This window comes from Mercenaria mercenaria, chromosome 16 (assembly GCF_021730395.1).
Source record: "Mercenaria mercenaria strain notata chromosome 16, MADL_Memer_1, whole genome shotgun sequence".
Taxonomy (NCBI): domain Eukaryota; kingdom Metazoa; phylum Mollusca; class Bivalvia; order Venerida; family Veneridae; genus Mercenaria; species Mercenaria mercenaria.
The window spans coordinates 43184074-43205744 of record NC_069376.1 but is presented as its reverse complement, the minus strand read 5'-3'; the positions used below and the strand labels follow the sequence as shown (position 1 = coordinate 43205744).

The window sequence follows — 21671 nt, the reverse complement described above, 5'->3', positions numbered from 1 at the left end:
AGTATAAATGTGTACTACTGTTACTGCATGACATTTAATTACGAATGTAGCTGCATTTGCAAGCTTAATTTATAAATTTAGTAGATTAAATACATTTGACGAGGATATAATTCATTTGAAGTAAATATCTACAGATAAATATAATTTTTGTGGAAGAAGACCATTAGATTTCTTTAAAAAGATGAGGGAAAATGATAAAATCTGTAGCCCCCTATTTTTCAGCAGAAACTAGAGATGCTTTTGAGAAAAGTGCATGTCTCCCACAACTGCCTAATCGTCTAAATAGTAAGTCAGTCTTTATATACTGTTTACTTAATCCACATGTGCATGCGCTTTCTTGACACCAAAAGGACACCTATACTACTAAAAGTATAGGCGCCGGTTTGGGGGCAAAACTGCGCAAGAAATCTGAGTGATTTTGGTAATTCAAGGGCCATAATTCCAAAGTGCCTAGGCCGATTTGGATAGTTATCGAACTTGGCAGAGCACTTATTGGCAGACACGTTTTGTTGAAGTTTGGTGAAGACTGGATGAGAAATATTCGACTTAGAGTGCGGACAAGCTTTGCGACAGACAGACAGACACACAAACACAGAGACTGGAGTAAATCAATATGTCTCCCACACCACTGTGTGGTGGGAGACATAATTAAAGCTAGACAAAGCAAACTGGACAAGAAATATCATTAAGTGCATTGTTTTGATCTTTGTTGTCATGGTTTCAAGTTGCTAACAGATCTGGTTTCTAAGAGGAAAAGTTAAAGTCACACCTTACTGTTTAATTCCTCAGAGAGTATCTGCATATGAAAAAACACACACAATATGTTATGTCTTTGTTAATTTTCAAATGACTAAACTGAAAAAAAAGCTATTAAATACAGTAGATATGTAATTAATATCTAACTTTAGTCTAGTATTTTCTCCTTTTTTTATGAGTGTTTTTTTTTCTAGGCAAAACAAATTAAAACAAGGAGCTGCGTTCAATAAACGCTTGATGCCCACAGTGGCATCCTTGTCGATAGATTTTGCACCTAAGTCCAAAACGAGGTCAAGGTCAAACTGAGGTCAGGTGATGTTTGAAGATGAGGAGTGGTCACAGTTTACATTTGTATTAGTATCAATTCATTTTTGTAAGGGGTATTGATGCTAGACCAAACGGTCCCATTTGGTTAACCAAGAGATGGCCCATATAAAGCAACCTAAGTCCAAAATGAGGTCAAGGTCAAGGTCAAACTGAGGTCAGGTGATGTCTGAAGATGAGGAATGGTTACAGGTTACATCTGCATTAGTATCAAGTCATTCTAGTAAGGGGTATTGATGCTAGATGAAACGGTCCCATTTGGTTAACCTCGTACGGATGCACGGACAAACGAACGGACAGATGGACAGGACAATCACTATATGCCTCCTGCATCAGTAGATGCTGGGGGCATAAAAATATTTGTATGTTTTTAAATGGAAATAATTAATAGCAAAAACAAAGTGAAATATTAGAAGATATTAGAAGATATAAACAAATCTATCAAAACATACCATCAAGACATTGTTCATCTCATGGTATTGCAAAAGTAAGCGACTGGCAATGTATATGTTACAAATGATCACAACTGGTCACTGCTGTGTGGATATATGGCTGGTAATGGGAAGTGTATATGTGCAGCATTGCAATAGTGCTGTGTGGATATATGGCTGGTAATGGGAAGTGTATATGTGCAGCATTGCAATGGTGCTGTGTGGATATATGGCTGTTAATGGGAAGTATATATGTGCAGCACTGCTATAGTGCTGTGTGGATATATGGCTGGTAATGGGAAGTGTATATTAGCAGCACTGCAATAGTGCTGTGTGGATATATGGCTGGTAATAGGAAGTGTATATGTGCAGCACTGCATTGGTGCTAAGTGGATTATATGGCTGGTAATAGTGTATAATAGTGGTAATAGTGTATATATATATGCAGAACTGCAATGGTGCTAAGTGGATATATGGCTGGTAATGGGAAGTGTATATGTGCAGCACTGCAATGGTGCTGTGTGGATATATGGCTGGTAATAGGAAGTGTATATGTGCAGCACTGCAATGGTGCTAAGTGGATATATGGCTGGTATTGGAAAGTGTATATGTGCTGCACTGCAATAGTGCTAAGTGGATATATGACTGGCAATAGGAAGTGTATATGATTATGCAGCACTACAATGGTGCTAAGTGGATATATGACTGGCAATAGGAAGTGTCTATATGCAGCATTGCAATGGTGCTAAGTGGATTATATGACTGGCAATGGGAAGTGTATATATGCAGCACTGCAATGGTGCTATATGGATATATGGTTGGTAATGGGAAGTGTATATGTGCAGCACTGCAATGGTGCTAAGTGGATATATGGCTGGCAATGGGAAGTGTATATGTGCAGCACTGCAATGGTGCTAAGTGGATATATGGCTGGCAATGGGAAGTGTATATGTGAAGCACTGCAATGGTGCTAAGTGGATATTTGGCTGGGAATGGGAAGTGTATATGTGAAGCACTGCAATGGTGCTAAGTGGATATATGGCTGGTAATGGGAAGTGTATATGTGCAGCACTGCAATGGTGCTAAGTGGATATATGGCTGGTAATGGGAAGTGTATATGTGCAGCACTGCAATGGTGCTAAGTGGATATATGGCTGGTAATGGGAAGTGTATATGTGCAGCACTGCAATGGTGCTATATGGATATATGGCTGGTAATGGGAAGTGTATATGTGAAGCACTGCAATGGTGCTATATGGATATATGGCTGGTAATGGGAAGTGTATATGTGAAGCACTGCAATGGTGCTATATGGCTGGTAATGGGAAGTGAAGGGCTATGTAATATATGTATACAGTAATGCTTTGCGCTAAGATTATATATGCCCGGTAATTGGTGATACAAAGTAAAAGTGACTTGGAGTGCATGTGCTACAAATGAACATGACTGGTAATGATAGCTGGAAAATGTACATGACTATTAATAGGTGTTATAAAGTGTAAGTTACTGGAACTGTGTGTTTCAAAGATGATAACTATAGCTATCACTAAAGGTGATCCATACCCCAACTTAAAGCTTGTTTGAAAATGGTCATAAATAAAACCCATTTTATCCTTTAAAATTCACTGTACCATTTATGTTTAAATTACAGGAGACAGATCTATTTACAGGGAATTCCTTTCAATGGTAACTGTCTTAAATATTAAAATGTTAAACAATGTGAAAGTTATGATTCTGTAACAAAAAAGGGTCAATTTTATAAATATTCATGATAAAATTATGGTTTGCTTTCAGCTATTCAAGTCCAAAATTGGGAAGACATTATTTTCCATGGATATAATAGCCTCATTTCAAGTTCAAAATGGGGTACAGTTTTGTCAAAATAAAACATTTTAACTTGATTCTAACTTCTAAGTCTATAAATGCATTATGATCCGAGATTAAAAAGTTTCAATCCAATTTATGCATATGTTTAACGAATAATGAAGGAAAGTGTTCTTGGAACATTTTGCATAATTTTCTGAATGAAAACAGGAAATAATTTTGTCAAAATAGAAGTCAAAGAGTTACTGGACCTGCTATGAGATCATAAAAACATATTGTCAGTTTAAAAGTAATATCTGTACTGTTTACAGAGATAGAACAGAGTAAAATAGGATGGGACATGGGCAGACTGGACAAAGTTATTCATACAGCACCCCTCAAAAATGTTTTTTGAAGTGGGGGGGGAGGGGGGGTATAATAAATGGTACTATGGTACTGTATGTTGTTTTATAAAGTGTACATGACTGAATGTTTATATATATATATATATATATATATATATATATATCTACATCTATCTACACAATGCTGCATCAGGGCTTTCTTTAAAAGTTGGGAAAGACCTACATCACCAGCTGTATATATCCTTTGTAAGTGTGTCTTCTAAACAAATGCTTTTTTTATAAATTAACATTCTGTAAACTTAGAAAGATCATTCCTGAAGCTGAAAAGTTATTGAAGATCTGGAATACAAGTTTTTCCAAATGTAATATCCTCTGGTGTCCTCAGCAAGATTGTAATATCATTCTTTTTTAATCAAAGGTCAGAAGTCAACATTTAGGATTATCACTTAACAGTACAGGGTATTTGGTTGATAACTGTTTAAGAAATATGAAATTTAGGTCACCTATATTTTATTTATCTAATTATGGTCATCTGTACTAGCATTTACAAACAGTCACTGACAATGTATATGCACAGATTAAGGTATTAGGTCACTAATAGTAATTTTTACAAAATGGCCTTTGCTTGGTATATTCTGAAAGATAACCGTGTTTTGCACTATTTTGCAATTTTTAAACAACTTTTACCGAGCCGTTTTTTATAAATTTTGTATAACTCATGGTATGTTCACAAGCTCAAGTAGAGACAAATTTCAAAGTGATAGCCACTATCCAAAATGTTTGCAGAGAACTCATTTTACCATTAATTTTAATAAAAGAAACATCAAACTATTGGTAAACAATTATAAAACACAAAACAAGAGGGCCATGATGGCCCTATATCGCTCACCTGTTATCATTGCACTTGAGGACAAGAAGGTTCTCAGAAAAAATACCTAAGTCCAAAGGACAGGAACAACAAAGGAAAGAAATTTAACCAAAAAGAAAAAAAATTCTCACAAGGTATAGATATGTCAAAATACACCTAAAAATTGGAGGTACCATCCATGTTGTACCACAGAAAAGTGGTCTCGGTTTTTCCCTACGGCCAATAATAAAAAAGTTACTAAAATAAGCTATTTATAGTAACGTAAAAGGGAAGTAATTAAAAAAAAAAAAAATTGTAAGTGGACAAAAGAAGGATCTGCCAAATAAATTTGTTGACATAAATGAAATTTCAGATCAGTATCTTCATTAGTTATGGAGATATAACAATTTTAATTTGAAATAAAGGGAGGTAATTTGACATAAAATCAGCCCATAGTTATCTACCCTGATTGTCTCAGTCCAACTAATAACAATAATGAATTTCAAATAAGTATTGTCATTGTCTCAGTCCAACTAATAACAATAATGAAATTTCAAGTAAGTCCTGTAAGTACTTACTGATATAAATCCATTTTGATTACAATCAGGGGAGGTAATCAGATATAAAATAACTCTGGAACATATGATTGGATCTGATTTGTCATGGTATCCAAGATTTATTGTTGTTGAAGATATTTTGGAAGTTTGTATCAAATAAAACCTTAAATGAAGTCTCTATATGGCTGCAAAAGCCAGAATAGCCAATTTTGGACCTTTAAGGGGCCATAACTCTGGAACCCAAGATGGAATCTGGCCAGTTGAAGAAAGGAAGCAAGATCTTGTGGTGATACAAGTTGTGTGCAAGTTTGGTTTAATTCAAATCATAAATGAAGCTGCTATTGTGCAGACAAGGTCAAAATAGCTAATTCTGGCCCTTTCAGGGGCCATCACTCTGGAATCCATAAGGGAATCTGGCCAGTTCAAGAAAGGAACCAAGATCTTATGGTGATAAAAGTTGTGTGCCAGTTTGGTAAAATTCAAATCATAAATAAAGCTGCTATTGTGCAGACAAGGTCAAAATAGCTAATTTTGGCCCTTTCAGGGGCCATAACTCTGGAACCCATAATGGGATCTGGCCAGTTCAAGAAAGGAACCGTGATCTTATGGTGATACAAGTTGTGTGCAAGTTTGGTTAAAATAAAATCATAAATGAAACCACTATCGTGCAGACAAGAAATTGTTGACGGACGGACGGACGCACGGACTGAGGACGGACGACGGGTGATCACAAAAGCTCACCTTGTCACTATGTGACAGGTGAGCTAATAAAAATGTCAATATCATTTTTTTCTATGGTGCCTCAAGTAAACGGATTTAATGAGACAGAATTCATACTTCAAAATTGAAACAAGAGGGCCAGAATGTCACAATATACGCCCGTCACAGCAAATTTCTTTACTCTAGCACCTGTATTTGCAAATGGAATTTAAATTTTGTGGTTGTTTAGTAATTATTGTAATTATTTTGTTTTTCTAAATCCACATAAAAACTCCTTACCAGGTAGAGATACCTTAAAATACACAGAAAATTTGAAAGTAACATCTATGTTGTACCACAGAAAAGTGGTCTTGATTTTTCCCTACGGTCAATTACAAAAAAGTTACAATATAAGTTATTTATAGTAACAACTAAGGGAAGTTAATCTTTAAAAAAAAAAAAAAAAAAAAAAAATCCAAAAAAAAATTTGTAAGTCCACACAAAAATCCTTACCAGGTAGAGATTGGTCAAAATACACCTAAAAATTGGATGTAACAGTGGTCTCGATTTTTCCCTACAACTAGTAATGAAAAAGGTACAATCTAAGCTATTTATAGTAACAACAAAGGGAAGTAATTCTAAAGCAGGGACCTGCGCATGACACTTCGTCTCATGATGTGTACAATTGTGCCAAATTACATCAAAATCCCTCCATGCATGAAGAAGAAATGCTTCGGACAAAGTCATTCTTGTATCTGACCTTTGGCCTCTAAGTGTGACCTTGACCTTAGACCTAGGGACCTGGTTCTTGCGCATGACACTCCGTCTCATGGTGGTGAACATTTGTGCCAAGTTATATCAAAATCCCTCCATGCATGAAGAAGAAATGCTCCGGACAAAGTTTTCATTCTTGTATCCTTTGACCTCTAAGTGTGACCTTGACCTTAGACCTAGGGACCTGGTTGTTGCGCATAACACTCCGTCTCATGATGGTAAACAATTGTGCCAAGTTTCATCAAAATCCCTCCATGCATGAAGAAGATATGCTCCGGACAAAGTCATTCTTGAATTTGACCTTTGACCTCTAAGTGTGACCTTGACCTTAGACCTAGGGACCTGGTTGTTGCGCATAACACTCCGTCTCATGATGGTAAACAATTGTGCCAAGTTTCATCAAAATCCCTCCATGCATGAAGAAGATATGCTCCGGACAAAGTCATTCTTGAATTTGACCTTTGACCTCTAAGTGTGACCTTGACCTTAGACCTAGGGACCTGATTCTTGCGCATGACACTCCGTCTCATAATGGTGAACAACTGTGCTAAGTTTCATCAAAATCCCTCCATGCATGAAGAAGATATGCTCGGGACAAAGTCTGTGGACGCCGCCCGCCCGCCCGCCAGGGGCGTTCCCATAATACGTCCCGTTTTTCAAACGGGCGTATAAAAATGATGTCGAATGCTGTGTTTCTGTTTTGAATTTTGCTTACTCCATTTAAAAATAACCTTACGGCAGACGTAAAACCTACCTAAATTTCTTCCACAATATATAATCTAAGGCTGAAAGCAAAATAGAGAGCTTTCACCGTGTGTAACTCAATATTTTTAAAGATGTGTAACTCTACCCCTTCCGTTTAAGTAGTAAATTCACTTTGAACACCAAGAAATCACTTATAAGATTTTTTTTTTCCATTTTTGTACAAGAAATCAATAATAAGTTTTGAAAGAAGTAAAAACTTACAAGAAAAAAAGGAAAATAAGGAAAAAAAAATTTGGTCCCAGTACGGCTTGAACCTACGACCCCCTAAGAATTGCAGTAAAAGTAGGCTTATAGTAGGAATTGAATACTCTTCAAAAAGGAGGTTCTCTATTAGTGATCTAATACCTTAACTTTCATTCTAAATTTGTTTCTAAAATTATCTTCAAATTTTCAGAGAGTTTCCATCATTTCAGTCTGTGGAAATCAAAAATAAATATTTCTGTTTAAAGGGGCATGCATCTATGCTTATGTCAAATTTTACAAAACTAAGAAATTAATTTCATTCCTAATAAATGGAAAATGAGACATAACTAGAAATGTGTCTGTAGGACACAGGGTGTGCCCTCCACTGGTACATTTGTCACAAATATGGGGAAATCATTCAAATGTTTGCAGTCTTAATGGGGTATAGCCTCAAAAAAAACAAGAGCGCCGCCAAGCGGGGCAATATACGCCCGAAGGATTACATCATAGGATGGGAGCAAAATTTTAAGAACTTGACTGTTGTAGCCCAAAGGACTGGAACAACAAAAGGAAAACTTCAAAAAACAAATCCACAAAAAAATATTCAAGGCCTACAAAAAAATCCTTATCAGGTACAGGTATGTAAAAATAGACCTAAAAATTGGAAGTACCATCCATGTTGTACCACAGAAAAGTGGTCTCGGTTTTTCCCTACGGCCAATAATAAAAAAGTTTCAAAATAAGCTATTTATAGTAACATAAAAGGGAAGTAATTCAAAAAAAAAAAAAAATTGTAAGTACAAAAAAGAGATCTGCCAAATAAAAACAAGAGCACTGCAATGCAGAGCAATATACACAAAGCAAAGTCATATATGACCTTTGACCCTTAAGTGTGACCTTGACCTTGAAGCGAGTCATCCGGAACATGCACTCCGCACATCGTCTCAGTGTGGTGAACATTTCTGCCAAGTTTCTTTGAAATCCTTCCAGCAGTTCAAGAGTTACAGAGCGGACACAAAACAAACTGATATGACTTTTGACCCCTAAGTGTGACCTTGACCTTGAAGTGAGTCATCTGGAACATGCGCTCTGCACGTCGTCTTGGTGTGGTGAACATTTGTGTCAAGTTTCTTTGAAATCCTTCAAGGGGATCAAGAGTTACAGAGCGGACACGAAACAAACTGAAATGACCTTTGACTCCTAAGTGTGACCTTGACCTTGAAGCGAGTCATCCGGAACATGCGCTCTGCACGTCGTCTTGGTGTGGTGAACATTTGTGTCAAGTTTCTTTGAAATCCTTCAAGGGGTTCAAGAGTTACAGAGCGGACACGAAACAAACTGATATGACCTTTGACTCCTAAGTTTGACCTTGACCTTGAAGCGAGACATCCAAAACATGCGCTCTGCACGTCGTCTCAGTGTGGTGAACATTTGTGTCAAGTTTCCTTGAAATCCTTCAAGGGGTTCAAGAGTTACAGAGCGGACACGAAATTGCTAACGGACAGACACAAAATTGCTAACGGACAGACCTTTGACTCCTAAGTTTGACCTTGACCTTGAAGCGAGACATCCAAAACATGCGCTCTGCACGTCGTCTCAGTGTGGTGAACATTTGTGTCAAGTTTCCTTGAAATCCTTCAAGGGGTTCAAGAGTTACAGAGCGGACACGAAATTGCTAACGGACAGACACAAAATTGCTAATGGACAGACGGACAGACGGACACCAGCGTCATAACATAATACGTCCCTTCGGGCGTATAAAAATTATGAAATGAATTCATTATTCTATACCATATACTTTTTGAGCTATGAGCATCACAAACAAGAAATCCACTATTTTGGCTATTTCAAGGGCCATAACTCTATAATAAACGCTAAAATTCTCAAGAAGAATGCCAAGTGTGCAAGGTCACATTATGATAAAGACTCAAGCAAGGTTTCATGAATTTACATTAAATACTTTTTGAGTGAGGCACATAATTAGGTGAAAATGTGCATTTTTTGACTATTTCAGGGGCCATAACTCTGGAAATAGGGGGCGGACCCAGATGAAATATAGGAGGTTCGCAAGTCCATATCATGATAAAGATTCATGCAAGGTTTCATCAATTTATATCAAATACTTTTTGAGCTAGGCATGTCACAAGGTGAAAATGTGCATTTTTGCCTATTTCAGGGGCCATATCTCAAGAAATAGGGGGCGGACCCAGATGAAAAATAGGAGGTGCGCAAGTTCATATCATAATTAAGACTCATGCAAGGTTTCATGAATCTACATCAAATACTTTTTGAGCTAGGCGTGTCACAAGGTAAAAATGTGCATTTTTGACTATTTCAGGGGCCATAAATCTAAAATTAGGGGGCGGAGCCAAACGAAAAATAGAAGGTGCGCAAGTTCATATCATGATAAAGACTCATGCAAGGTTTCATGAATTTATATCAAATACTTTTTGAGCTAGGCGTGTCACAAACTTCGGAAGGACGCACGGACGGAAGGACGCACGCACGGACAAGAGCAAATCTATATGCCCCCACCACTCATGGGGGGGCACAAAAACACAGCAATGCAGTGACTTCTTGGTTTTATTACATACTCATTTTTGTTTTTGTTGGGTTTTAAATCATCCTGACATCTTTTTATGTCATATGGTAACTTTGGTGGAGGAAGACCCCAAGTGCTCTTCCACATATTGTTTTAGGCATTAAGATGCACTTTATTTTTTTACATACTTAAGAAATATTGATTGAAACAGCACAGGTGGATACATGCACCTTTAAAACCTCATTTTTTTTCCTCCCTAAATTGCATATTCACTAATACCTCAGCTGGACTTCAAATCTAAGCAAGATATTGTGTTAAACACATACAACTGAATTTCTTAAAAATAATTAACACATAAGAAAATAAAACATACAAGGACTGATGGATATTACCGTAAAAATGGCAGAAAGATTAAGCAAAAAATATTGCTTTGCAACGTTATTGCGATAGATACAAAAAATAAATACATGTACATAATATATATATTTATATATATATATATATATAAGAGCAAAAGAATAAGGTGGGCATTTACTGGCATGAATGGGTAGAACTTTAAATCTGTGGGTGGAGCTTATATTTTTTAATTAATGGGTGGAGCTTCTTTTGTCTATGGGTGGAGCATACATCAAACTTAAACAGTCTTAGGGTAGAGCTTTTTAATCTGTGGGTGGAGCTTATGTCAATTTTATTAAGAATATGGATGGAGTTTCCTCAGTCTATCTGTGCAGCTTACATCAATCTTCTTTAGGTTGAGTTTTTATATGCCTTACGTAGGTGGAGCTATTTCAGTCCAAGTGTACATTTTGACCTATGGGAGAAGCTTATTCAGTCTATTAATATAAGATCCAATGATTTAATGCACAAGCATCAAAGGTCAGCCCATCCCACTCATGCCAATAAAACCAGTACACAGAGAGCCTAATTTAAAAGGGAAAGGTTAAGAACCCATTACCTTATACTGTAGGTCTTCAAGGGCAGTATAAGAGGTAACAAAAGCATGGGCATGTGTACCCTTCACCGGTATACCATAAAGTTTTCCAGCAAGCACATTGCTTGTCCCATCAAAACCTGAAAGAAAATAACTGATCTATAGGAAATCTATGGTAAAAGGAAGTAATCCCAAAGCAAAAAAAGTATGGTTTTTTTCCCAATTCTGTATTTAAAATTCCCAAATGAGCGTTACCTTTACAGGTTTTTGCTGTTTTAAAATAGTTTTGCTAATCTGAATGTATATTTTGGTAAATAAAACAATTAACAGTTATAATTATGTTGAGCAATTACTGAGAAATGCAATCCATTCATATTTTACATAAGAAGTTCCTTTACATAGATTTTGGTAATCTGCAAATTTTCCCAATTAAGACAATTTCTGAGAGCATTTTCCCAATTTCACTGGTGTTGTTGGCATTCCTAAAATGATGAAAAAAGGCCTGGTTACATATTTAAAGGACAGTTTTAAGGCTGGATACTTATGGCCAAATTGAAGGCTCTATCACATTAAGCAACTGAACCAATCTGACTAAAGTACATCTCCAATTAACGCTACGCACATTGGATCTGAAGACATGCTATTGACAGCCTTCCGCAGTGCCTTACTTACAACATTTTGTATGACTGTGAAAGTAGAAGTTTAAACAATCTATATTTAGCCTGGGTTTTTCATGTTTATTATGACGGCCACATCATGACTGCACCGTCTTGTTTTGAGAGGTATCATATGTCACAGTACAGACTTGGTCACGTAAGGGGAAAATATGTGTCAGGCAGCCAGTTAGCTCAGTCGGTAGAGCACTCGCGTATAAGCGAGGGATCCCGGGTTCAAGCCGCGGACTAAATGCACATTTTCCTCACCCTGTGACATTCTACACTATTTTGATGACAAGCCGTCTGACTGGTTTAAATAAAAATAGATTTGCGAAAATGAAAATAGCAATATTGGAAATCCAAAATATACAGAAGACGAATGTGAATGGGTCATTCTCAGATCTTCGTTTAGAAGATCAAGTACTTTAGTCAGACTGGCAACTGAACTAGGTTCAAGGTTGTATGAGACCAGCCTCCAAGCTCATGCATTAGACTGTTTGATTCTGATCACAGATTTGAAACTGACCAATGACAAAGTTCCATTCCAAGGCTGATCCCTATTCTATTTTATAACATTTGTTTCAACAATGACTACTGATAAATATGTTAGTTTTATAAAATGCTATTATATATGGACTTATTTTTTTCCTTTAGAATTAATTACTTGGCCTTCTGCCAATCTCAGCCATCTGCCAATTTCAGTGAAAATAATTAAATTTTTCAATATGCACGCAACAACAATAAACGATTTTGCATTTTAATATACAATGAAATCATTTTTATTTGTTAGTGGTTAATACTGCAGATTTCATTATTGCAACAAATACAAAAATAATAAACAAAGTTCCCATTTCTTATGCCTTCAAGCATTGAAAACCATGCAAAATGCCTGTTTTGGCAAAAACCATATTTCATGCTCATGAAACTAAATGATTTTACAGTAAAAAGTAAATAGTTCTGTTTTAAGTGAATTGAAATTTCAGTACTTTTAACCCTTATCATGCTCAGGGTTTTTTCCCCCTATAAATCTACCTCCGGTAAAAGGAGGTAATCCCAATGCAAAAAAGTATGTTTTTTTCCCAAATTTGAATTTAAAATTCCCAAATGATTATACCTTTTAGGGTTTTTGCTGTTTTAAGATAGTTTTGCTAATTTGTATGTATATTTAGGTAAATAATACTGCTGAACAATTACTGAAATGCAATTCATTAATATTTCACACAAAACACCTTTATATAGATTTTGGTAATTTGCAAATTTTTCCCAATTAAGACAATTTCCGACAGCATTTTCCCAATTCCATTGGTGTCGGTGGCATTCCCAAAATGATGAAAAAAAGGCCTGATGCTGGACATGATTGATTCTGCCTTTGTGTCCAGTGTAGATCATCCATGCGGTCTGATCAAGACCTGCACTGTTTGCCATTCAGTAAGTATCTTTTTGGTAAGCACCCCTTTTAACAGTTAATGATACTGTCCAAATTGAAAGATTGACAAGTTCATTATAGAAATTTAGCAGGGTAAGGGTTAAAACTCATAGAAGGGTTTGTTTGTTCACTATTTTTTCAGGTTATGACTAACAGTGCTCGCCTTACCGGTGTCCAACTAGCCAGTGTTCAAAGATTTTGTACTAGAACTAACTTGTTTTAACCTTGTTTCACCTAACACCCCTTTGAATAATAAGTGCTACTGTCCAAATTGAATGATGGACCACTACATTTTAGAAATTTAGCTGGCTAAGGTGTAAGCAAGTATTAAAAGCCAGTGGCTTAAACCACTTGGCCAAAGAGGCCCATTTAAATGAGTAACTGTCAGCACCACTACATACACAAATTCAAAGTGTATGTCACTCAAAATATGACATACCCTCAACCGTCAAATCAACATTAGCATTGACTTGTCCTCTAGGAATTCCATTTTGTGACCTGTATAATTGTAGTCAAAAGCTCCACCTGCTGAGCTAACCAAATCATACACAAGGACACACTGTTTATAACATAAGTTATGTTTAAATGGCCATCCATATTTAAATTTTCGGTAATTACAAAATACTGCATCTTTTGTTGTAAAATCAAAATGAATACTATTAGCTATAGTTCCTGAAAAAAAAAAAAAATATATATAGTTCCTACTAATATTAAGTTATAACAACTCTTATGTAAACAGAAAAATATGTTCAAAAACATCTAATGTGTTGGTACTGCATTAAAAACTTCATGCATGCACATGTAGATTATAACAGATTTTTATTCACCTCCAAGATAGCAGTATCTTGATGCAGAGAGTGCCCCATCTGGGCCCTGAGCCCTCCGAAGACCAAACTCAAGCAGGGTTTTATCTGGTCCTGCTGCCAAACGGAACCGCATACTGTTTGTTGCCACCAAACTTAAAGAAAACAAGTTCTATTAGTAAACTGATGTGTATGTCCTGATATTTCCTAGTCACAGGAAGTGTGATAGCATTCCTCTAATAGGCCACAGAAGAATAAGGCTTAAAACCATTTAAAAGAGTTACTATGTTATTTATAATACAAATGTAAAATAATGAACGAGAGTGTAACAATGTCCCCTAGTTGCTCAACTAAACCCGATCGTCTGACTTTGAATATACATAACAACAAAGTGTATGACGCAAGGTAACAAAAAGTACTGTATTTATAGTACAAAAATAGATAAGTTTTATACAGATCTATTAAAAATTTGATTTCTAATGTTTATTTCCCTACCATTTGGATGTGGATGATAGATGCTGATTAAGATACAATATCAAGAAACTTCTTGGGATGATTGCACATGCAGAGTAGATGACCCCTAATGGTTTTGGGGCCACTCTATTAAAGGTCAAGGTCACAGCAGACAGAACATACAAATCCATTTCTGGTCCATAACTTGAGAACCATTTGTGGGTAGAACCACTGACCTTCCATAAGCCAGATGGATGGCTTCCTCACATGCAGAATTCAACTCGAACCCAAATTGATGAGGGGCAAGTAATTTGAAGTCAGCGACCTTAACCACTCGGCCACAGAGGCCCCTCTTTCAGTAACAATGTATCAACTAAGAAAACCAAAATCAGATTTTGAAATGTGAATGGTATTATACAATTTTAATTATACAAAGAGAAATCAAGGAAAAACAAGAGCTGTCACTAATAGTGACAAATGCCCCACAGCGCCTTGACCTTTGACCTGGTGACCTTGACCTTTGACCTGGTGACCCCAAAGTCAGTAGGGGTCGTGTACTCAATAAGTACTATCAGCATGTGAAGTTTGAAGGTCCTGGGTGCAGTGGTTCGCGAGTAAAGTGCCTTCATGCAAAAAGTTAACGTTGTGACAAACGGACATTGTGACGAACAGACAGACAGTTGAAAACTAATATGCCTCCCTTCGGGGGCATAAAAACAAAATCTTATTACAGAATAGGCTAAAAAGACAGTGTAGCAGACACTGCTGGAACGACTAAAGGACTTCGGACACTATCATATGCTTCTAGCCTACATTTCAAATGCAAATTTCTCCTTAAGTATTTAAACAATACCCAAAGCGTTTCGAGTCAGTGATAAACCAATGTATTATTAATTTATTACAGCAGAAACTGATTTGTATCTGTTCCTATCAAGATGTTTTTCTTATTTTATCTGGGCCAGGGTATATTTTCTTGAAAAAATAAAATGTTTAAATTTCCGTGAAAATATAATGTCATCACTTTACGGAAGTTTTAAATATTTTAATTCCAGTCGAAAAAAGTGACAAAATCTGTTTATTTAAGGAAAAAATAACATTTTAAGATTAAAATCCTATAAATAAATAAAAAAGGGAACGATATTTTTCCAAACAACCTGTACTTGATTTATCTATACACTGTTCATAATGTAAAGTTACCAGGAAAACAGCCCGCCGTTATATGACTGAAAAACTGTTGAAAAAATGGCGTTAAACTCAAAACAAAGATTTTTACTGGAAAAACCTATTTTCCAAAACTAAGTATGGTCTATATAGTGTACTACATTTTAAAATGTAAAATCTAAAATGCTACGGCATTTTACGGAACCCCTATTTAATAAACATTGCAGCTGCATTAGGTAAGCATGGGATAATTAAAATACAAACATTTCCGCACAGTTCTATCCGAATGTGAATTTCGTTTAAATTGTATTAATGATACAATTAAAGGCAGATTTATAGAAACGGTAATAAGACTGTTAAAAAAGTTGATTAATTTTCTGAATCAAGTTTTTACGCTCGTTTCAACAGTATGGCGGGTAGTTTCCTTTAACATTGTTCCTGGGAACGACCAGTACTAAACCCCTAACCTCCGACACAAACTACCAAGTGTTCTCACATAAAGAGCCATGTTCGGTAGGGGGCTCGAACTTACAGTCCTCCATCAGTGAGATATCTCAGTGAATCAGACCACGTAGGCAGTCCTAAAAGTTGACTGTTTATATATATACGTTATTTTTCTTTTGCAAGCAGTACAACGGAATTTTAAAATTCGAATGTTACGTATGAATTTTAAGATTCCGCCGTGTACTGTTTGCAAAGATTACACGTCAAAACATTTACATAAATGTATACCGTTCTACCTGTTTTAACATATGTTATTTGAGCCGCGCCATGAAAAAAACCAACATAGTGGCTTTGCGACTAGCTTTGATCCAGACCAGCTTGCGCAGTCTTGTCAGGATCTATGTTGTTCGCTTTTAAAGCCTATTGCAATTTAGGAAACCGTTATAGAACAGCATGGATCCTGACCAGACTGCAAAGCCACCGTATGTTGGTTTTCACAAGGCGCGGCTCATTTCATTTAAATATTTCTGTTATTTGTTATTTGTGGCACAGGACGGGGAAAAAAGCCTGAATAGAAACGACTAAATTATGAATTTTAAACATGCCATCACGGACATGCCCCTTCCGTTTACTTGACGACATAACGATATAGAATGATGAATGTTCGTCCATATGCCGTCGCGGCTTGTTTCACAATATTGTCTTTCCTAAAATTCAATAAAAAATATATTAAAGTTTGCAATGTTGGTCCAAATAGAAACTAGCAGTATAGACTAGAGAACGATCACTCAAAGATGCTAAATCCGTTCCCGATCCTGGATTATGTACTGAGCTTTTATTTTACACGTATTTTAGAAAGAATAAGTTTGAATAGAATGGCTGTATAATAGGTCTTAATAAATTAAGAATGCTTATATTTTTAATAAAAAAAAAACAGCCAATGAGCGGCAGTAAGCTTGTCTACCTGCCTGACATAACTGAAATACTGAAAGGGCCGTAAAACAGGATTCTATCAATCAAAACAAACAATAATATGAATTCATTTGGAATTTCCATATAAGCCGACAATCTCGCATGTTATGCGCCCTTTTCTGAGGTCACCATACCGCGCTACTGATAATTTCCTGACAAGTCAACACGATGCTGGTACAAATCTATAATTTAGGTTGTGTTTCTGTAATAAGAATGTATACAACAGCCGTACTTAATCAGTATCTGTTTGTCTCCCTTAGCTATATTTTTGCATGAAAACAAAAATGGGATAATCTCGTAAATATTAGTACTAAAGAAATATTATCAATAAATCTATCTATAAATATAAATTTGCCATCAAAATATTATGTTTGTTTCAAAGCAACTTATTACATAAAATAAATACACATACAAAAATAATATATATGTAAATTTAACACACCAGTGTGAGTGATAATTATCTATGACTGCTATATAAGTTTAATAATTTTGTAAAAGTTAGAATGAAAAAGAGCAATATTTTTATTGAGTTTTTTGTCAATTATTTATGGTAATTTCGTTTTGAAAATTATATTATTATTGACCCTTGAGCCATTGGATATGCTATGGTATTCACTGGAAGAGGTCAATATTGTCCCCCTCCGTTGAATATCACATCATATCCGATGGCTTAACAGTCAATAACTGTTTTATTATATGGGTTCAAGTTTATAAATAAGTAACAAATATTGTTGCAACATATGTAATGTTTGAAAGTAACAATAACTGTGTGAAAACTTATCAAAGTTTACACGAAAACAATTAAATATGGTCAAATTCACAGATGCCAAAAAATGGAGCAATTCTGTAAAAGCTATGGAGCCCGATATTCGTGCTCAATTGCATAAAGAGGCAAGCAATTCTGGACTGATGTACAAACATACTTTTACTCTACATTTTAATTGTCCTGAATATTTTTTTTTTAAAGAACAATTAACAATAGAAAATAATTTCCATTGCAAGCTTGTTTTCCAGTGCAAAGTGAGTTTCTATAAATCTTGAAGAAAAAGGAGAAGCTGAATTAATACAGGCGCTAGAAAGCATAGTTCCACATATGTATGGAGAGCACCATCTTTGCAGCCACTGGTGTAAAAATAAGGCTAATAATGTAAATATTCACGTGCTTACGTCATGTCTTAAGCGACGTTGTTTATTGCGTCACAATGCTCTAATTCAAACGGTTGTACTAGAAAAACGCTTCGGTGAACTTTTTTCTATTTTGGCACAGCCATTAACAACATAATGAATTTTTACATACAAAAAAATGGCAAAAATTCCACGGGCCATTTTTTAGTAAAATGGATCAGAAGCGATTTTTTTCCTGAATTTTCTCAAACAACCAAATGTCTGTTTTCGAACCTCCTTCGAAAATTCGGATAGAAAATACCTTTTCATGTTAATGATCACTAAGAAATTGCTTTATTCTGTCGTTTGATATATAATCTAATGCATTGACGCCAACAATACGTTTGTAGTATCGAGTTTTATACCATTTTAGTGCTACCATTAACGGACGTAAAAAGCGCGAAAACGGGTCATGTTTGCGACGTCATGGTAACGTCATACGCATGTTTATTGCTCTAAAAGATGACGATACAAATTTGAAATATCTTCAAGTTTATTTTGGTATATACGACTATTAGCAAATCTTAAATTTTGACAAAGTACCATTCCCCCTTAAACACACCCATTTCTTTTATTCAGAAATAGATCACATTATGTTTAACGCTAACGTGACAATGCTTACGAGTGCAAACATGTATTTGAAAGTGAAACCACTGGAAAAAAGAACATGGAAACTACTAAACGAAGACAGCTTTGATGCAGTCTAGGACAGTCTTTTAAATATAAATCTCACAAAAATGAAAATCACCGGCCAGTGTCACTAACAGAATGTTGAAAAAAGAAGGGCACCGTAAATAAAACATACAGGAAATTTATGACTGGAACTATGGGGGGCAAGGGATTGTAAGTTCTGCACTTATTTGATTCCGTATTTATTTAAGAGATAGTATGAAAATTCCAGATCAAACATATGGAAGCGTAAATTAAATAAGAAATAAATGAAAACATTTGTGTTGATTGACAAACTAACAAGTTTGTTTCTTAATATATAAATAATATATATTCTGACCGTGACATGAAATAATTCCAAGATTTGACATAAATGCAGTTTGAAATATCTGAACATCATCAGTTTTGTGCAAATATCTTAGAAATAAGCACACGCAAACCTATATATTATACTTAGCCAATTAATGAAAGATAATACGTTAATTAACAACTAGGGTGGTATCATTAAAATCTACATTGTAGATGTTTTCTGTATGCAAAAATGTCATCAAAATGGTGACTTCCCATAGACTTCCGTTATAAAAACATGATTGAAGTCCATTATTTTTTTCCTGATAAATCTAGCAAACGTTAAGCACATGACCCTACCTTTTTTTTGCTGAATGTCCTTAGTATATTTTGATGTTTTAAAAAATTGCAATTTAATCAAATTTTTCATTGAGAAAATAATTTTGTCTGAACATGCAAAATAAGCTTAATAAGTTTTATCCAAATATACTCTCTTCTAAAACAAATGACAACAGTTTAATCTGAGGACAAAGAACTGAGTATCCAAATATATTCAATATATTCTGAGTACACCACGGTGACAAAGGAGGTGCGTTTCAGATAAAACAAAAATCTAACAGCTTTTCTACAACCATTAGTACGAAATTTGTGATTGTCACAAACACAGTGTCAGAACAAAACTATTAGATTTTACAGCCTTTGGAACTGATAGGACTGGCTATTTTGTTATATTTTTTCACATTTGTCAAATTCTGATCCTATAGTAATGATATGTTGGTAATCATTTTCGAATAGTCACGCGTGCTGTCTAAATGACAGCCCTTGTTTCCAAATATACCATATTTTTCAATCAAATAGACAATAGACATTTTACTTTTAAAGTTATAATCCCATTCAAAATCACCGTAAAAAGAAAGCAAATAACTTGGTAGATTTGTAGAAAACAGTCTAATGTACATATTCACCCGTTAGTCTGACTTCGATGGCTAAATATTGTTGAAATACGAATGGCTATAAAATCATAGAATATTTTATGACCCGAGGGTCCCTAATAGAAACAATTAACCCGCTAGGCTACGCCGATTTCCGTAAATCAACGAAGACAGTGTCACGTGACGAAATTTAAATACGTCGAAAACAACAATGACTGATTGGCCGTGATAGGATTTTGTGTAAAGACGGTAGATAAATGCAGAAATTTACAAATATTTTGCTTTTCTCTGCCAGTTCTACAAAAATACATTTATTTTATCAAATTATGCCTGTTGTTCAATAAAAGTAAAGGCAGTTTACCAGAAAATGCGATACGGATGTGCTAGACATGTTCTTGTTGTGCATTTTGAAATAGATTTAGCGTGGCTCTTTGTACGGCCCCGTTCGAACAATCAATTCATCTACATCTGCATGATAGTCTTCACAGTGAATAATTGACTATGACTGGGAGGCGACTGTCTTGTCGACACTTTGTCGATTAAGCCGCTATTGAAAACATAAATTAGTGTACAATATCAAGATCAGTACTACCATTTTACAAGTTAAATGTTTAAAGATAATAAAATCAGATATTTCAGGTGAGATGATCAGTAACCTAGGCCACTCCTTAACTCGTTAAGAGAAGCACTGGATTTTACATGATGTGGTAGGTTGTTCCAGAGTCTAATGGTTCTAGGAAAAAATGAGTTAATATGCATGTGATCATGAGTGCGAGAGGAGGGAACATAAAAGTTAAAGTCCATAGATTCTAGTAGGTGCTGGTGATCTACAAAAACAATGGAATAATGGATTTTATTTAAAATAATTAGGGATTTTATAATTTCTCCCTGTTTTTAACGTTTGCCATTTAAGTACAATTAACATTTCTGTGATGCTTGATCTAAAGTCATAGTTGATTAGAACATATCTGGCTGCAGCCATCCGTACTCTTTCAATTTCATATGTTAGATTGTCAAACAGTTGAGCATTATTCTAATTATGGGTGAGCATATGTTTTATACGGTGTTTCTTACAGTTTTATACTTAATATTTGTTTGAACATGTCCTTTTCATGTTTTCAGGGTATTGATTGCCTTGTTTAATAAATATTAAAGTGATTTCCGGCTGAAGTCCTCACTGATGGTTCGCCTGAATGTTTAGCATTTTATCATTATAATTCATGGATATGTAGCTTATAGGGAAAAACAATGCTGTTTTTGATATCCTTATGCCTTCGCACTTGTCAGAATTAAACTTCGCGTGCCCATGGACCAGATCTTACCCCTACGTTCTAATTCATGGAGTCCTGCTGGAGAGTCTCACAATCATGCATGATATTGATATTGAGATAAACTACTGTATGATAGCATCAAAGAGTCTTACGCCGCTGCTTTTAAGTGAGTCTGACAGGTCACTGATATGTTAATAAAAGGCAAGTCCTAAGGACAGACCCTTTGGGTACCCTTGACACCACAGGTAGTATATCTGACTGGTGGCTTTTTGTGTTCGTTTACTTTTAAGGAAATATTTAATCCACATGGATCTTTTTCTGTCTATACCTAACTAAAATTGCTTGTAGACCAAACAATTGTGATTGACTTTGTCAAAAGTTTTGCTAAAATCCATTACTATTAGGTTTGTCAATTTACCAGCTTCGAGATTATCAAAAATTAACTGAGATTTACAA

At 35.4% G+C, this 21671-nt stretch overlaps 1 protein-coding gene across 1 annotated transcript in view; it reads right to left on the bottom strand.

Moving 5' to 3' along the window:
- LOC128549321 (nicotinate phosphoribosyltransferase-like) overlaps positions 1–14041 on the bottom strand; it is a 55034-nt gene extending 40993 nt beyond the window's left edge. Inside the window, exons 1-3 of the mRNA XM_053525906.1 lie at positions 13886–14041; positions 11001–11116; positions 770–796 (exon numbers count right to left, since the gene is read on the bottom strand). Of these exons, the coding sequence (XP_053381881.1) occupies positions 770–796; positions 11001–11116; positions 13886–13997 (255 nt within the window). The 5' untranslated portion in view covers positions 13998–14041. The remainder of the gene's footprint in view (positions 1–769; positions 797–11000; positions 11117–13885) is intronic.
- Between the last annotated feature and the right edge of the window lie 7630 nt (positions 14042–21671).